This window comes from Phyllostomus hastatus, unplaced genomic scaffold (assembly GCF_019186645.2).
Source record: "Phyllostomus hastatus isolate PE091 unplaced genomic scaffold, TTU_PhHast_1.1 phas_scaffold_317, whole genome shotgun sequence".
Lineage (NCBI taxonomy): Eukaryota > Metazoa > Chordata > Mammalia > Chiroptera > Phyllostomidae > Phyllostomus > Phyllostomus hastatus.
Genome location: NW_025334023.1, coordinates 15,076,582 through 15,095,751, shown reverse-complemented (window position 1 = coordinate 15,095,751; position 19,170 = coordinate 15,076,582). Strand labels below are relative to the sequence as shown.

The following is a 19,170-nucleotide window of genomic DNA, read 5'->3' as shown; positions in this document are numbered from 1 at the left end:
CTGGAGCGGCTAGTGCTTCATTTCTCCCAAGTGGAAGCTGCCTTACGCAGTGCGTTACAGCCCCACCCTACCTTCTATAGGGTGGTTTTAGGTCCTAAAAAAAATTATTTTAGATTGGGAAAACTACAGAATAATATAAGTATATTAAATGGAAAATAATTCCATCAATTTAATGTATCAGAAATGGTACAAAAATGGGCAGCTTCCTTTGTACATTTGTTTGAGTTAAAACAACAACCGTTGCAGAGTTTTTTAAGATTATTGAGGATTACTTAGATATATAAATACTCTAAGTATATAAATAGTGTGCCTGAAGTAAGAATTATTTACCTGGCTTTATGAATATTAAATAGGAAATCCACAGATATAAGGACTATATTAGGAAGTTTGAAGAGAGATTTTGGAACTCCTAGATCAAGCTAAATTTACTGATAGGGAAACAGGTTTGGACAGGAAAACTGACATTTCTGAAGTAACACTAAGAGTCAGAATTTGGTCTCTGATATCATGGCAGCACCACACTTTTGTTAATTTTAAACTTTGTATTTCTTCTGAGTTTCTGCGTTATTGTTGAAATGGGACTTTGCATTTGTTGTTCTGACTGCTTCTTCGTGCCAGTTTCCTACATACTAAATAAACAAAAATCCTGTTCTCACGGTGCTTATTGTATGTGTGTGTGTGCACGTGTGTGTGTGTAAAGTATAACCACATAGGCTGCTGTCAAAACTGAATAGGTTAGTGTGTATAAAATAGGGTCTGTGAGGTGAAGGCCATTATTATTGTCTTCATCTTACAAATGTGGAAACCGAAAGTCCAGGGAGGACAAGTAACTTGCTCAGGACCACACAGCCAGTGAGTGGCGGAGCTGGATCCAGTCTGGGCAGTCCCGCCCGAGACCCGGTCCTCTACACTGCTTTGCATTAAAAACCCTTGGCAAAAATGGTGCAAAAACTGATGGGTTAAGGAAACATAGGCACCTGAACAATAAGGAATGGCCATTAGTGCCTCCAGAGTATTTAGGTGGTCCTTGAAGGACCTTGAGCAATAGTTTGGACCTTGAGCAATAAAGAATTAATAATTCTTTAAGGGAAAGGGTGGATAAAGCATTGATCCTTGTAACTGTCAACTCATATTTGAATTTTTCCTCCCCATTTAACTTTGCAAAGCCACTTTTTTTTTTTCATGAGAAAAATAATGCCTATTATCCCGAGAAATCATTGTGAGGCTCAAATGGTACAGATGGAAATCCTTTGCAAACTGGGTTTTAAGCCTTTGCTGCATGGATTCTAGGTATCTTCTCTCAGTGTTTTTGACAATTGAATCACATGGTTACTTCTCTAGCTCTTTCTGAGAAGACAAAGTATACGAAGAAGTGGTGTGTGGTACTAGGAAGAATGCTCCGTTCTAGGAGTCCTTGATTATAAACTCTAGTTAGACACCTTTTCTAGGTCTCTTTTTTTTGTCCCCTGAGACTATTATTTCTGCTCTCTTGAACATCAAAGATTTTTGAGTAATCTGTGAAATGTTTATAAAGTATGAAGTGATAGATAAATGTTAAGGTCCAGTAGTTTTGTAATACTGGTGATGAGGAGTACAGAGTCCTTGAACAAATCTAAATGATGGGAGGACTGAGGCAAAGTTAGTCATGCTCTAGTGATTTCTCCCTCCCAAAATAACAAGCCCACTATCCTCTCACAAGGGGAACTTTATTTGGTGATAGCCTTAATGCTTATAGCTATGACTCAGTTGTGCCAAGTAGGTGGGCAAAACCACACCATGGGAAACACAGGGCCTATTTCTTCCACTTTGAATGCCCCTAACTCTTTTGGTCTGTAGGGAAAGTCATTTCATCTGTGATCTAAATTTTTGCTTAGATGGGGAAGTTTTCTGGGCCTCTCCAAACATGGTTAAGTTGCTGAACCACATGATGTTGTAATGAATTATTTACATATTTGTTTACATCATTAAATTCTAAACTTCTAAGGGCTGCAGCCTCATCAACACATATGTGCATGCATACCTAGCACTTTGCATAATGCCTGGGGAATATTATGTGATCAATAAATATTTGATAAGTAAGTGAAAGAGCTTAGCAAAATACAAAATACATTATATAAGTCATGATTGTTTTCAGGAAGTGTTATCACAACGCCAGATGGGTCCAGGTTAGCAGCCTCTGGTGCATCTGGGCCACCCCATACAGACATCCTGTTCAAAGACTGCAAGTCTTATTCTTTGGAAACAAGAATATTTTTAAAGTGATTAATTTTATAAAATATGTATAACCATCTCTGTTTGGTAAATAACCAAGAAAATCCCTCCTACACACTCATTTCACCTTTCATTTCCATTTTTAAAAACCGTACTTCATAAAAAATGTATATTTTTGCATTCAACTTAAGTACTACCTTGTATTTTTTCCTCTTGGTGTATCATAGGTGTTCTATTTCTATTGTTCTATGGAGTTGTCAGCATACTTTTTCTTAGACAGCGAACATTTTAGGCTTTGTGGGCCTCATGTTTCTGCAGCAGCTACTCAGTTCTGCCGCCCTTGCACACTAGCAGCCACAGGCCACACAGACAAGTGGCCGGGCAGTGTGCTGGGAGAGCTATGTTTATGAAAGCAGGTGGCCTTCCCTAGCCTTAGATTGCCTAACTCTTCTATAAAATTCCCATTTACATTTAAAATGTTATATTATATGCCTTTGAACCATTAATTTACTTAATTATTTTTATATTTGAAAATTCAGGCTATTCTTTTGTTCTTGTTTTGTTTTGACCTTTTCTGTGACGCTGCAGTGGGTGTCTTCTGTGTTTAGTAGGATTATTTCCATTTATTCGCATTCAATGATTTCTGTAAGGTAGATCTCAAGAACTCTTAAAGCCTTGCCAAGACTGCTTTCTAAAGCAGCAGAGGATGGAGGAAGGGAGCATTGGCTTAGCCACACCTGGCCTGCATGACTGGCATGTGACGGGGGAATGGGGAACACGGCCGAGAGCCCATGCCAAAGAGAAATGCTAAATAGAACCTCAAGGCATGTAGGTTGCATCGTGTGAGGTTGCCAATATTAGAATGCTTTTGATCTATAAAAATTGTGGTTTCATGTAGTTCAGCACAATAAGCATACATTTTGTCAACTATTTCACATAATATATTCTGCAACATTGCATCCTGATAATATCCTCAGCCTTTGTTTCTGAGTTCCTTGACCTGAGTTGGGCTTTAGCAAGGACATGAGGAGTGGTGAGCTGAACTCATGCTAGTGAGATATTCCTAGCCAGAGGTGGACGGATGGGCTTCACAATATCATGAACCACTGAGATTGAAGCAAAATGTACCTATGAGTAGCCCATAGTAACTTATCCTGTGCTATCTAGCTTAGTGAGTGGGGAATCCAGGATTCAAATCTAGGTCTTTTGGATTCTAAGACCATTCATTTTTAACTCTACCAATAAGTATGATTTGAATTCAGAGATAGTCATATGCAATAAGGTAATATTATCTTTAAGTACAGTTTAGCCCACTCATTCCTCTAAATTTGGGATTTGCAAACTATAGTCCTGTTTTTTTTAAGATAAAGTTTTATTGGAATATATTCTAGTTTATTCATTTATGCATTCCCTATGCATCTTTTACTTTGCATGGTGGAGTTGAGTGGTTGTGACAGAGGCATTGCAACCTGCAAGCCTTAAAATATTACAATATGGCCCTTAAAAAGGAAGCATGCCAACTCCTGCATGCAGGTAAAGTAGTATTCGTTATCTTAGAGTAGGAGTCTGCCAAGTACAGCCCATGGACTGAACCCGGCCCACTGTGTATTTTTTCTCAAGGAAAGTATTGAAATACAGCTGACTGTGGTGCCAATTTGTCTGCTTTTGTTTCCTTAAATTAAATCAATGCCTGAAATTGTGCCCAAGTCCTTCCTTATAAAAACTTAGCATGCTTTTTATTTCCTGCATCTCACACTCTATCTATGCTTTCACTACGGAATATGTCTCTTTTGCCCCATGAAAAGATGTTGTAACATTAGGATTCTAGGCTCTGGGACAAAAGCCTCTGAGTTCCAGTCCCGGATCTATCATTTTATAGTTAGCATTGAGGTAAGACAAAGGGCCATATTAGTGAAATAAAACAGAGAGAATATTCAGTAGCCAAGTTACTTTATGATCTGAATAGCCTACTAAATTTGAAGATTGACAGAAAAAGGATTTTCAGTCTTATGAAAATATTCATCACGTGTTTTGTTGGAGTGGATCTTCTCTGAGTGGAAAAATATAGTCTGCCCTACTGGCCAGGATTTAGTTCCTGCCCCAATGCAGCTCTTACCTTATGTAGAGGCTACATATCCCCTCTGAGCTGAGCCTTTATTTTCTAGTTGGCAGAAAGGGGTTTGGGTATCTGCTTCCTTCTCCGCTTATTGTGAGGATTAAATGAGGTAATTTGTAAAGTGCCTGGAATGTGGCATTTGCTATAAAAATGTTAGTTTCTTTCCTTGTCTTTCGTACCCAGAAGTGTTTTGTTATGCAAATGTCATTTGGTGATGAACAATCCTTATCATGTAGACATTTATTTCTCCTCCTTGTCCAGAGTACTCTTTGAGAATATAAGCTCTCAGGGGGAAGTCTTTGTTTTGGTTGGCACAGCTGATTCCCAAGGTGAAAGGAAAAGGGGGTGTCTTTCCTATGACTGGGAGGTGGGGAAATGGACTGGAAAATTGACCACAGATTCACCTGGCTTTTCCTCCCCTTATTTAATTGCAGTATAAAGAAGAGGGCAGGAAGGTGACCAGTTACTGCCATGAGACGATGACTGGGTGGGTGCATGATGTGCTGGGCCGGAACTGGGCTTGTTTCACCGGAAGGAAGGTGGGAACTGCCTCTGAGAATGGGATCGTGAACACGGCACACCTTCAGAGTCTCAAGGAAAAGTGAGTTGTCACCAATGAAAGATATATTTCATTTGGTTTATAGTATATATAATTATGTGTGTATGTTGATTCTTGAAAAATGTTATTTTGATTATATAAAATTTATTTGGCTTGGAAACAAAACTTGACTGGAAAAATATGTTGACTGATGTAATTGAGAGAAGAAACTTTTTTTTTTTCCAAAACACTCCTAAACTAATGTAACAATGATGGCTTTAAAGAAAATTTATATAAGAGGACTACATAACTGCAATGACTAGTAAATAAAAATCATTTTATTATTGCCATGTAAAAACATGTTGTATAATATTTGTAGATACATATGTTTATGTTGCGACAACTATAGGCAGTACTAACTGAATGTAAATTTTAAACAAGGCAATAGTAACTGAAATTAAAATTCTTAGTATTTATGTTGTGTATGTCATTTGCCAGGGCTGCCACAGCAAAGTACCACAGGCTTAAGGGCTTAAACAACAGAAATTTGTGTTCTCACAGTTCTGGAAGCTAGAAGTCCAAGGTCGAGATGTCGGCAGGTTTGCTCTCCTCTGATGCCTCTCTCCTTGGCTTGCACATGGCCGCCTTCTCTCTGTGTCTCCATGTGATGCTCCCTCTGTCTGTGTCTTCAGTTCCACTTCTTGTAAGAATACCCTTCATGCTGGATAAGAGCGTACTCTTATGACTTCTCTTTACCTTAATTTCTTCTTTAAAGGCCCTGTCTCTAAATACTGTCATGTGCTGAAGTACTGGAGGTCAGGACTTCAACATTTGAATTTTGACAAGATACAAATCACGCTATAACCTTCGGTTAATGTTTTTGTTAAGTTAGGTGCACTTTAGGTAACTGTGAACAACACGAATAAGACATTTCAGACTTTTGTTAGTTTGGGAAGGAAAAGAAAAAGAAACATTATTGGTAGCAAATTTTCCTGTTTTATTTAGTCGTGAAATTCACTGAAAGTGTATATAAACAAATCATCGAAAGCAGGTCACCCAGCAGGGAATGACTGCAGCAGAGAGGTGGGGGACATGAGTTTAAAGAGGACAAAATGCACTTGTCAGGGAAAGTGCTGACCTAGATCTAGACTAATCCATGCCCCCCCCATTTTTAATTTATCTTTTAAATTGCTTGCCTTCACTTGACCATTGAGCAACCCATTTCCTAATAAGCTGTTCGCTTTTACTCTGCCATTTAGAATATACTCTGTACTATTGTACCTTTTTGACATTTCAAACATTGCTTCATTTAGTGAAGAAGCTAAACTGCTAATCAAAGAATATATGTTGCCTCACCTGTAAAAGGAGCATGTGGGATGAAATTAAGCTCAAGAGCTCTTTCAGCTCATAATGATCTGCTAATCTACAGTAAGGTACATTATTTTTAATCTCACTGGATTTTTTAAAATATATACATACATACTTTTTTAATCCTCACATGAGAACATGCTTATGATTTTAGAGAGAGGGGAAGGGAGGAAGAGAAACGTCAATGTAAGACAGAAACATGAATCAGGCATCCTGCCTGGAGATCAAACCCGTAACTGGGAACCTTTCGGTTTACAGGATGATGCTTTAACCAAATAAGCCACACCAGATAGGGGTGGTATATGTACTTCACCCATTAACTCTGTAATTTGCCAATCACAAGCTAGTTTTCAACAGTTACATTCCCTGGATTACGGCTGCGATTAACTGGAAAACAGGGAGACCAGAGACATGACCGAAGGTGACACCACACAGCCTGTGCCACTGCGGTACAATTGTCAAGTTCAGTAGTGGTTTGGTAAAGCTAGTTCACTTCTGTTCCCTTTGTCAGGGATTCTTGTGTTTGTGAAAATTGGACTAACAAGTGGTAGGGTTCCATTTCCTGGTTTGAATTCTCATTGCCTTTATCCAGAATCTCACTAGCAACTGGTTACTATAACACCAGCCCAAACTTCTCTGCCTGCATGTGGGGATCACTTCCCATTGTAAAGGTAACAGTGGAGGTTGCTGTCCCTATGCCAAACCTGAGCTTCTTCAGGAAGGTTTTGTTCTCCATGAGATCTAGTGCATTGAACAAGCCAAATGCTTAAATTTTGGCAAGAACAAGGGTGTTGCTCATGAAGTCTACAAGAGGAGTCTGGGTGTGAGCATTGTAGAAAGAGTAAGCAGCATTTAGACTCATAAGTTGGATGGCTCAGGATGGTGGGGGGAAGCATATAAAAACACAGGAAGTCTGTCACCTCCTCATTTGCATTCTCCACCCAAATGTGTCAATGATATTTTCCTGAGGATAGAACCAGTGCTCTGCCTCTTCGTGGCTCATGACTGGCATGAGGTGAAGAGGCTTCAGGTACCTGGTGAGGAGCTGGTGCACTGTTAGAATGTCCTTGTTTTCCATTGGTCACAATGCAGCTGTCTTGGAAGACTAGGGCAGTCAGTAAAGCTTCATGGTATCTGCATGGTCGTATTTCCACTCAGGTAGAAAAACTTCAGTCAGCTTCTGTGGGTTTAAGGACTGATACCAGTACCTACAGGTGTCAACAGGCTTTGGAAATACTGCCACGGCAGTGTAAAATGCCCTCCAGCTGAACCCACCCACTTATCTCATGGATCAGGACTGGAGCCAACTCCCTGGAGCACCGAGTGTTGTACACACACAGGAAATTGATCTCCACTGCCTCTGTGTGTCTTAAATGTGGTTGTTTGCTGGGATGGTGCTGATGAACCCAGCCAGTTTCCAACCTGAGGCAACTCGAACCCCACAGTGCCACTGAGGGAGCCAGCCAGGCAGCCTGAGAGCCCATAAAAGAAATTCTGGGGAGCACCATATTTTTTGGACTATAAGATGCACTCTTCCCGAATTTGGGAGGAAAATGGGGGTGCATCCTATAGTTCAAATGTAGCTTACCTGGCTTGCTGTGGGGGGTGGTAGTTGAGCAGGGTCACAGGTTATTAAATATTTTACCACATTTTTTGCTTCAAAATTATTTTTCTCCCCTAAAACCTAGGCACATCTTATGGTCCAGTGTGTCTTATAGTCCTAAAAGTACGGTAATCAAATTGGAGCACTTTGTCATCATCTTCCACATAATTCTCATTCAGGAGGCTGTATAATTCTTTTATCACGCCTCAGTTCCCCAGGTCCAAGGCACACCAGGTAAAGTCTTAGGGCAGGTGTGGGCCTCCTGGCAGATGTTGTCTCTGTTGAGCTCCTTGGACTGTGGGTGTTTTCAACTTCTCCCAATTTCGGGATAGGCTGTTTCCCTGAAGTGGTTCCTTTACTTGCTAGCTTCCTCCACTGTTGTGTGACAGGTCCCTGACCCACTGAAAACAGTTCAATGGCCTTCTGTATTTCCTGGATCCTCCCTGCTGGTGAAGAGTTCATCTTCACATGTTGTTTCTCCACTGCATCTGTCTTGCTGCCTTTCTCTTTCTTCTTTTTTTGTCTCTTTTTCTTCTTTTGGCCCCACTGTCATTGGCTGGCCACAAACCACCCCAGTTGTTGCTGTTGTCCTCATTTTCGTGGTCGCTGTAGTGCTTACCACCAGCCATGTCTGTTCCCTTCCATCCTCTGTAGATCCGAAAGTGCCAGGGACTTCGTGTCCAGCTCACTCTCATTCACCAGGAACTGGCCTCCATGCTTCCTTAATCTCATTGGGCCTCAGACCCTAAAAGTAACAGTGTTTAAGACCTACTTTGTCATTACTGTAATGTGCACAGCATATGATGTTTCCCTAGAAGTTACGATACAACAACAAGGGAAGTAAGGGTGGTTATTGCTCCTCAGACACTTGAGGTCCATGAAATAGCAGCTCTTATCAGTGGAAAATATTTCAAGATACACATTTACAATTTAAAATTTACTCTTGTCTAAAGAAACAAGTAACTCTAATTTGTTTCTGTTGGGATAGTATTGTGAGGAATATGATACAAGCAGTTTTATAATCTGTTTAATAAAGGCGCCTCTTTGGTTTCACTCTGCAGCAAATGGGGAAGAAGGGGAATGACTTTGGTAAAACAATCAGCATTAATCTATGTGGCTGCATGTTTTTCTTATAAATTTCAGTGCTGTCAAGTTTTTTTTTTTTGACTATAGCAAAATGGTTTCTCTATGAACATATAAATTAGGAGAAAGAAAAGTTCACGGTATGCCTAAGACATTACTCAGGTTAGGTATATCCTACTTTGCCTAATGGAAAGTTTACAGAAGTCTTGGGTAATGAGTCACACTTAAGCCACTGAATCTTATTTAGTAGTAGTAGTAATATGATAAATTCTATAATTCTTAGTACCTGGCACATGGGTGTGATACATATTTGAATTAAATGAATAATCAACTCCCCCATTTTTTTTACTTTGTAAACATGCTTTTAGTGTGCTGTATTTATTCACATCTGAATCCAAGCATTTAGCATCAGGTAAACCAGAGCATCTCAAATTTTAATGTTATCGTGAGTCACAGGTTGGAGGAGGGGGGGCCTTATTAAACTGCATGTTCAGATGGTCTGGGTTGGGTGCTTATAGTCTGCATTTCTAACAAATTTCCAGGTTCAAGAACCAAATTTTAGTAACAAGACTATAAATCTGTCCATACAGAATAAATTTTTTAAATTATATAGTGATATGATTTTCCATGCTCTATATGCATTATACAGTTTGTTTTGTCCTCTTTTTTTTTGTTACAAAGTTATAAAGGTGCATTGTAGAAAGTGTAGGAGGTAGGGAAAGATGGTGATCCTGTTTCACCACTCAGAGATAACCATGGTTGGTGTTTAAAAATGTATTCATAAATATATATTGTACTCTCACATAACTAGTTATAAACTAGTTATATATATATAATATATATATATATAAACTTCTTTGATATACATATATACATATATGTATATACATATATGACCGCAGGCAAAAGTGGATGGTGTCTTTTGGACTCATACATTATGTCTTTATATATGAACCAAACTCAAATTTGCTTCGGTGCCAAAAAAACAGCTTTGTTTAAACAAAGGATATCAACACAGACTGTGCTATAAACAACAGTTTGTTTAAAATATGAGGGACAATGAGAAGGATATATTTCAAAAGCCTGATGTGTAGAGTCAAATTAAGGGAATTTTTCAGATCAAAACTGCTTACCATTTATGGCTGGAATGTCTGATACTGCCACGCAAGGCTCCCAGGGATCCCTTAGCTGGGCCGATGGGGTCACGTGCTGCATGCCTCACTGTAAGATGACTTGAGTGCAGTGGCATCTCATTAGAGTTAAGAATAGTTCAAGGATCCTTAATATTTTGGTTCTTGTTTTTCTGAAATCGAATTTTATTTTATCTCATGATTTCAGTTTATCTAAGTTTTGTGTTCTGTATATTAATGTTTCTTGTCCCGTTGACTGTTTGGAAATTCGGCATTATGTACCTCTCTATATACTGTGGTACTCCTAACGTGTGGATTTTTTAAATACATTCTTATTTTAGAATAAAGATTATTTTGAAGATTTGAACAATTGCTGATGTTATATTACCAAAAAAATTGCTTTCCTGAAAAATTATACCACTTTCCACTTTGGCCCAGAGGATAAGAGTGCCTATTTCAGAGGAGTCTATTTATATCAATAAAAAGTGCACCTAAAGCTATTTTATTTTTGTTGGCAGGTATTCCAATAGGCTCTACAAATATAATCATGAGTTTGTGAAAGCAATCAATGCTGTTCAGAAGTCTTGGACTGCAACCACATACACGGAATATGAGACTCTCACCCTGAGAGAGATGATTAGAAGAGGTGGTGGCCACAGCCGTAGAATCCCCAGGTAATACAGCACATCTCTTTACCACTGATAAAGACATTTGTGTTGAATGCCATCCTCTCTTCCAATCAGCATCTCTCCCTGGATTGCCCTCCATTTTACTGGTCATTCCCACATAATTATTTTTCCGTCACCTTTCTTTCTGACCATCTTCCTCTTCTATTCATACATACTCGAATGCTCTCCAAGTCCTATTTATGGGTATTGCTTTCACAGCATCTGACGCTTGCATGATTTCCTTTCCATTTTCTGAATGCTGGCTCAGTTAGGGCTTTGTCGTCTCTTTCCTGCATTATGGATTAGCCTCCTACCTCCTGTCTCTTTGGTCTCTTTCCCTCTCTGTCCCCATTCTTAGCTTTTCTATAAAATATTGCTAGTTTCATCTTTCTATACTCAGCTATTATTGTGTTACTGCCTATTGTATAATGAATAAATTTGACTTGGTAACAAAAGCCACCTATATTTGACCATAACTATATTTACTACCATGACCTGCTTTCAAATGTATGACACAATTACTGAAAACTTTCCTTTCACATAACCTCCATTCATTCCATTCCTTTTGCCTCAGATACCCCTCAATTTGCCTATAATATCTGTCAAATTTGACACCTGTAAAAATCTCAAAAATTCTCTCTCTGTTTTAAGGTTCAAAAAAATATTTCTTATTTATCAGTATACCTCTATTTACCCTCAGCCAGAAGTGACATTTCCTATCTTTAGCTTACATACCACATGGTATATTCTTACTTTAGGAAATTAGGTGATAATACTTTTAATTTATATAGTCAGGAATTTGGTAGATTTTTAAAAATTCTTTCAAAACTGTAGCTAGATAGATCTGAGTATATAAGCTTAACATTTGTAAAGTAGCCAAGGGTATTTCTGTGATGCCATACCTTACTTCAGGAGAAATTCATGCAACTGAAACCCATAGGGAGCTAATGAGAGTCAGTAAATTGTGTGGGCAAGTATTGCCCCTTAGTACATCACAATGTGTTCCAAATTTTTGAGAATACACTATTTCCTTCATTTAAATAGAATGTGGTTCATATTGTATTGTTTGAAAAGGCAACTGATTAATTGTTAACTAAGTAAAATGCATTCTGACTTTCTATCTGCAGACTAATAATCCTAATGCTCTGGTATTTTTCAACTACAAGGCTGTTTGGAGATTTTTCCTATCAAATTGATAGCATTTTCTCACAGTTCTGCCCCTTTTCAAAAAAGAATGGACAGTATTCTCAATATTGTATATGATATTTCTCAAGGCGTGTTCTATGGAATTGCTAGTCTGTGAGATGCTCTTGATATTCAAAACTGGAGAATGGAGCATGTCCTATACCTTCTTAGGTTCATAACGTGAATGGGTAGAGGGGCCCCTGCCTGAAATATTTGAGCCTCAGACACACTGCTTTGCTACATTTCATGTGCCAAGTAGAGGAACTCTTTTAAACTATTCTTTTAAGATTTTAGTTATTTCTTTTTAGAGAGAGTGGAAGGGAGGCAGGAAGAGGGAGAGAAACATCTGTGTGAGAGAGAAATTGAGAGAGAAACATTGATCGGTTGCCCCCTGCATGCACCCTGATCGAGGACTAAACTCGAAACCCAGGCATATGCCCCGAGCAGGAATCAGCAACCCTTCATTTCACAAGATGATGCCCAACCAAATGAGCCACACTAATCAGAGCTATCTGAGGAACTCTTGTGCTTTATTCTTCTCTCCTATCACCCAACCACTTTTGTTCTGGAAAAGAGCTAGCTTTATGATGGGCTACTTTTGAGGCTTATGTTCCGTAGAAGGTTTGAGATATAGAGATGGAATTGAGTGAAGTTGGAAATAGTGAAGCAGACATCGTGATCTAGCAGCCTCATTTTCAGTAGTGTTTTGTATGTAATAGAAACTCTCATAGATTCTTAGTTTAAGGTATAGGGAGTTTGTGCAACTGCTGAAATGATAGAAAAAAATGTATTGTTCTTAGGCATCTCCCTGAGTCCAGAACATTCACCAGATTCTTAAAGAATTTGGACCGAAATGATTAAGAGCCACTAATGTACAGAATAACTATAATCTTTGTAATTCCCACTTCTCCATCTCCCACATTCCCCTTTCACTCTCTTCATTTTTTACACCATTCAGCTTCAGTTGCCACATTGTTTTTGCTTTGTCTGTGTGTGCACTGAAGGGCAAACGTTCTGCCCAATGGAGTGGTGGAAAGGAGGAAGTTATCATGTGAATGCCTTTCATGTGCTTGAAAGTCACTTAAATCTATCAGCATCATATTTACTCTTCTTAATGACAGTTATCATGATAATAGCTTAATAACTTACCAAGGACTTATCAGATGCAGGCCTGTTCTAAGCCTTATTTTCATAAAAATCCTTTGAGGTATGTATGTTGTAGCCATGTTAAAAACAGTCCATCATAGTTTTGTGATCTTAGGATCTTTGTCTGATGTGACACAGCTAGTAAGCGGTGAAACCATTTGAAGGAGGTTGGTATGGCTCTGAGATACTTGCCTTGAAATTCCTTTTTTATCTTTCATATTTCTTGGTGTATTATTATGTATGTACAAGACAATTAGTTAATATTTACTGATCGATCGAGTCTTTTGGTCTCTCAATATAAAATCATAAAAACTGTTTATTTCTTTCCAAAATTTTTTGTACCCTAGTTTTTATTCATAAATCTCAGAAAAAGCATCCAAGGTTTTAATTTTGGTTTATTTTTTCCTGCCCCATGTACAAAATTTTTATGATGCATAGCTTTTTATATGCCTTGGTTAGTCTATGGACATTATCCAAGTTAAAAGTTTTATAGCATTACTATAATTTCTTTGTATTTTTAGTGGTAATTTCTTTATGTTTCAGTCTCTTTTAAAAAAATATTTATTTACTTATTTTTAGAGAGAAGGGAAGAGAGGGAGAGAAACATCAATGTGCAAGAGATATGTCAGTCAGTTGCCTCTCACATGCCCCTGACCCAGGGACCTGGCCCGCAACCCAGGCATGGTCCCCAACCGGGAACTAAACTGGCAACCCTCTGGTTCACAGGCTGGCACTCAATCCATTGAGCCACACCAGCCAGGGTTATGTTTCAGTCTCTTAATGCTGTCTTTCATATGGTCAAAGACCACCTCATATTCATCATCTAGTAATGTCCCTGGTTTAGTTAATGTTTTAGTGAAAAATTAATTGACACTGCTGTATAGAATATACTATCTCTTCTTTATAGTTCCCAAGGTTATGATTGCTGGTCATAACTGATTTTTTCTCTTTGTTTCATCTCACTTTTGTTTTGTCCTAGCATTAACTTATACCACCCCTAAGAGACATGTGTGAGAGAAGGAACTGCTTGGGATTAGTTGCAGAGGACATGAAGAAACCCAGAAATAATTTTTGCCAGTGACTAAATTGAAACCTGGTAAAAACCAATGTGGTAACCACTGGAAAGTTAGAACACTGTGGTATGATAATGCCAAGTTGAGTAAGCAATTCAAGTAGTTTACAATAACAGAAAAATAAATGTTACCACAATACAACAATAGTACCCTAGCAAAAGAGTTGTTGGAGTAGAGAGAGAAGTGAGTTTTGGTTAGGGGTTGGGGGTTGGAGGCTGCTGCTCTATGAGCAGTCATTACAATTAGAAAAACTCTAAGGGGGTTTCTTCTAAGCTTTGGGCCGCAGGCATTTTTGATAAAAGAGAGCAGCAGTACAAAGACATTGAACTTAGCATTCAGCAGACTTGGGTAAACTTTAAGGAGTCTGGTATGGCTAGGGCTAGAATGCTTTAGTTGTGTGTGTGTTTTAAATCTCTAATACAGAGAAGCTTGTAGAACAATTTTCTCCTTTCCAGAAAATGTCTAGCCATCATTTCATCATCCCAGGCAACTCTTCTTTTGTGTCTTATTTTCCAAGCATATCAATAAGTTGTAGTTCTATAATGATGAAGCAGTTTATCCTCTGTTTATGGAGCCAGTCTGCTTATGCTATACTCAGGCCTTTTGTTTCTATGCCTCCTTCACTTCTTTTACTACCTCATTGTCTCTGCCATGCACCTCCTGAATCATACATCAGTTCCTCTATTTCTCTTTATCCTTTGTCAGCCATCTTTACCTTCCCATGTCTACTTGCTTGGTCAAAATCTGTAAGAAGTAAGAGAATGCAGCTGTTGAAATATACTAAAAATAGCATTGCAGTGGCACACAAAACCAGTGTCATTTCACAGGGGAAAGTTACTAATCCATAAAAAAGAAATGGGTGATGAAAGCCATTTACACAACTTAGTTGTATAATAGATACATTATATAGATTGTCACATTATTGTGCAATGGACACATTGAAACATTGATGCCACAAGAGCTCTTTGGGGCTGAATCTAGATCTTAGCCAGTCGGAGGTTGAAATCCTAGAAGCAGAGGTTAGGCAAGCATCCTTAAAGGAAAGACTATGTATTACTGTCAAATGTATATTTCCATCCTAGGCCCAATCCCGCACCAGTAACTGCTGAAATACGTGAGAAGGTTTTACATTTGCCAACCTCTTGGGACTGGAGAAATGTTCACGGTACCAATTTTGTTAGCCCTGTTCGAAACCAAGGTAAAAAAAAAAGTTTAATTTTTCATTAATTTATTCTGAAGCATTTATTGAACATTTACTATGTCCAAGTTCTGGAGTAGATTCTGGGGATACAGAAATGAAATGGGTGTGATTCACTTTCAAAAGAAATGGAAATGATACAGCCAATGAACACTCACTTTTCCTTTTATATCCATGACAGACTTTGGTACTAGATAATTTCTCCAACTGAGCACAGAATTTCTTAATTATCCTTCTTAGTATAGGTTCCATGTAGTTAATGAAATTAATCAGAATGATATGTAAGCAAAACTCATTTGCCCTCCTAGCAGGAGAGATTCGTATAAAAACAAAGAATCCATTCAACTAAAATCCGCCTGCCTTCTGCAAATGGTTTGCTGGAATTCTACTTTGCTACCTGCCTTCCCATTCTCTGCCCTGACCCCATTGTTTAGTCTGTAATTATTGTAGAAGCCCAGAAAATAGATCCATAATTTTTTCTGGTAGATTTTTTGAACTGTGACCTTTCCATTCACTTTGTATCAGAATATTATATATTATGGTAAATATTAACCCCACTTCCAAAATCATGGCCTCGGATCAGAGCCCAGGTTTACCAAAAGTTTCACTACAAATACATTTTACCACTTATTTCCAGAAACTGGATACAGTATGAGTAGATTTAATAACTATTCCTTGAATAGCACTTGACAGCAAGTTATCTTACCCTAAATTTTAGCCAACAATGACTTAGAGAATCATTTATGTAATACTCAAGATGATTATTTTTAAGTTCATTCTGAAGATAATTACATCTGATTTGTTACTATAAAATATGGGTAGTTTTTGCTGTCTGGAATCATTCTGATTAGTGTCTCCTGAGAGGATTATAAGTTAGTAATACCCAAAGATAAATTGTTCTTCCCTTTACCTAAAACTTCAGTGACAGTCAGCTTCTACTTCTCAGCATTCAGCACTGACCCTTCAATTTTATCCTCACTGAACTCTTACAAAGTGTTCTAAGTCCAGGGTTTGGGCAGGTCTTACAGCAGCCAGTCAGCATGGTTCCTGTCCTGCAGGTGACAGACACCAGAGGTCACATCTCTTTTTCTTTCCTTTGTACTAGTTATTCTAGGACTCTTCGACTCCCACCTTCTCTCTCTCTGGGGAGGGCTCCTTTGGAAAGGAGGGATTGGAAATGAGAGACATTTGAAGGTAATTGAGAAAGGAATGCAAAGTGAAATTAAGGAATAGAGGTTAAAAAGAGGATTAAAATTTTCTCTATCATCCAACAGATTTCCTTTACTTATTTGAAAGGAATAAGTAAATACTGCATGTCCGTGTTGATTTTGCGGGCCTGGCACGTGGTTGCTTCTGTTGTGTTTCATGTTTACAAAGTATCTAACAGGTTAGGAGGTTTTTTTAATGGCTGAGGATATAAAGACTAATGTGACATTAAGTCTTTAGGAAAGTCTCCAGGAAGACCCTTTCTTAGAGGGTTATACTTGAGCAAGATCTGCAAGCAAAATGTTAAAATAGAATATGATAAATGATTTGAGAAAGTTTTTAAGATTCATTGGAAGCACAGAAGAAGGTGGAAAGAAAAGTTTAGTTCCACCCACTTCCCAAAAGATGATATGACTGACTGTGATGAGACAATAATTCAGGGGAAGAAAATTAGGCTTTCTAAAGCCAAATTCTTTGATGTTGGTTTTCTTGTAGCTTGGAAAAGCTAATAGGGTCTCCAATGACCCATATTCCTTGAGCGTTATAAATGTGATTTGCACAGACATGGGTAATTTAAAATCAGAGGTATTTGATAGATTAATTGCTTTTGAATTGATCCCTCATCTGTAATATCTTGTTCGGCACTTGAGAAAATAATGTACTTAGAAGTTCCTCTTTCAACTTTCTTTTTTTTTATACTTTCAGTTGGAAAAAAAAATATTTTCTCTTCCTACTAATTGGGCTACTTGGAAATTTTCACTAACTTTAAGAACACTGATGTTCTATATAACCCACAATTCAAAATCAGCCACAATCAAGGGTATTCACAAGTTTATGCAGAGAGAAAATCAAGATTAATGGAAAAAAGAGGTATTGGAGGACAAATGAGGTTTTATGTTTACACTTGAAAACAGGTTTAAGCACCAGCCTTACAGCTAGGTTGACTATGAAGTGTGAGGGGGAAGAGAGCTAGGAAATCGGAAAAGAGGGATTTAGTTTTTCTTCCAGCTATGCTGACTTTATTTATTATATAATATCTTGAAGAGAGAAGAGGGATGTCTCTCAGGTCATGGTAATGAGGAAATGCAGAGTGTTTTCAAATGTTTAAAGTGTAGTTCATTTCAGCCTTGTTTTAATTACTGTTTACACTGTTGGAGCTGGGAGGCAGGACCCTTAAACTCTCTGCTTTACTCTATTCATTTTACACACAAAAATACAGAGAAATGCCAGACTGATCAAGTGACTTGCCCAGAGCTGAGTGACAAAGCAAGAGGGAAAGGGGGGAAGAAGAGGAATCCTGACTCCTTACTCCTAGTTCAGTGTATTTTCTGCCATTGGAAGGTACAGCTGAACATAGTTAAATCATGGGAAAATCATATTATCTATTTGAGATTGTGAAAAATTGATTTTGGCAGATTTCTGTCTGGGCCAGATCTCCCCTGGCTTTCTTAAGGGATAATGGTTTTTTAGAATGTAGATTCTGGCCTTGACTTTTGCAGTCATTAATTAACTTACACATTTTTCCAGGAACTATGGAAGACTGAGGGAGGTTATCTCCTTTTTTCATTCCCATGATTTCTCTGTCATTCTCAGCTCTTGAGTATACATGTGTCCTGTCCCTCCCACAGTAATGGATGGTCAGAAATAACCAAGAGAGGTTATTTCTGTGGCTGTCATGGGCCAAGAATGCTGGATAGCCACAATGGGATTGTTTCCAGATTTTCATGGGATGCTATTTTTTTAAAAGATGCTGATATTTCATTTTAGGAACACAGGCTTTAGCTATTTACTGTCACTCATGTAGTTCTTCAACATTCTGTGACTTGAAATGTCAAGGATGCCTAAGGATAGCATTATTCAGATAGTTTAAACCAAATGTATGTTTATTTTGGTCTATTAAGTAACTAGGTGACAGGGAAAGAAAATGTGAAGATTCATTAAAGTAGCTATAGACCTATGAACTGAAAAAAACACTAAGCCTGCATTAGGAGTGATTTGGGCACTAGTACCTGCCATCTACTAGCGGTGTGACTTTGGACAGGTCATTATTGCTTCTTTCAGAGTCTCAGTATGTGCATTATCACGTGAGTGGTTTGTATACTAGATGAATTCCAAGGCCCCATTCCAAATGTTTGTCTTCTAATGCTCATAGTTTAGGTGATTCTTCATCATCAAAAGCAGTATGTGATATGATTGGATAAATCTGAGATGTTCGTGGGGAGAATTTTGAGGAACATCATAAATGGTAGCAGTTAAAAGGCAGTAGGGCTCCAATAGATTCTAGGGTTTGGATCTATGATATTGTTGAATTACTTAGAGGAGGCTCACATTAGGATCTAGAGTTCTGCCTCCCTTATAGGGAGACAGGTTAGAAATAAGACAAGGTTGACTATTTCCATTGAAGTTATTCTTTTTTCCTGGATGTAAATATGTATCTATTGTTCATAACTTGACTCTTCTTTCTACAAACATGAATTGAGTTCCCTCATTGCATCAGGCACCAAGATGAAAAAACAAACTTTCTGCAAATACTCAAGGAAATTTACAGTATAGCTTGTGGAAAACTACAAGTAATTCAAGTAGAGTTTGGAATGTTGGAGGCTGAGCGTAGAGTATCCTGGATTTTCTTTGCACTAAGGAAGTAA

General features: G+C 38.2%; 1 protein-coding gene across 1 annotated transcript in view; it reads left to right on the top strand.

Moving 5' to 3' along the window:
• CTSC (cathepsin C) overlaps positions 1 to 19,170 on the top strand; it is a 37,194-nt gene that overhangs the window by 14,621 nt on the left and 3,403 nt on the right. Inside the window, exons 3-5 of the mRNA XM_045818250.1 lie at positions 4,762 to 4,928; positions 10,568 to 10,723; positions 15,204 to 15,319. Of these exons, the coding sequence (XP_045674206.1) occupies positions 4,762 to 4,928; positions 10,568 to 10,723; positions 15,204 to 15,319 (439 nt within the window). The remainder of the gene's footprint in view (positions 1 to 4,761; positions 4,929 to 10,567; positions 10,724 to 15,203; positions 15,320 to 19,170) is intronic.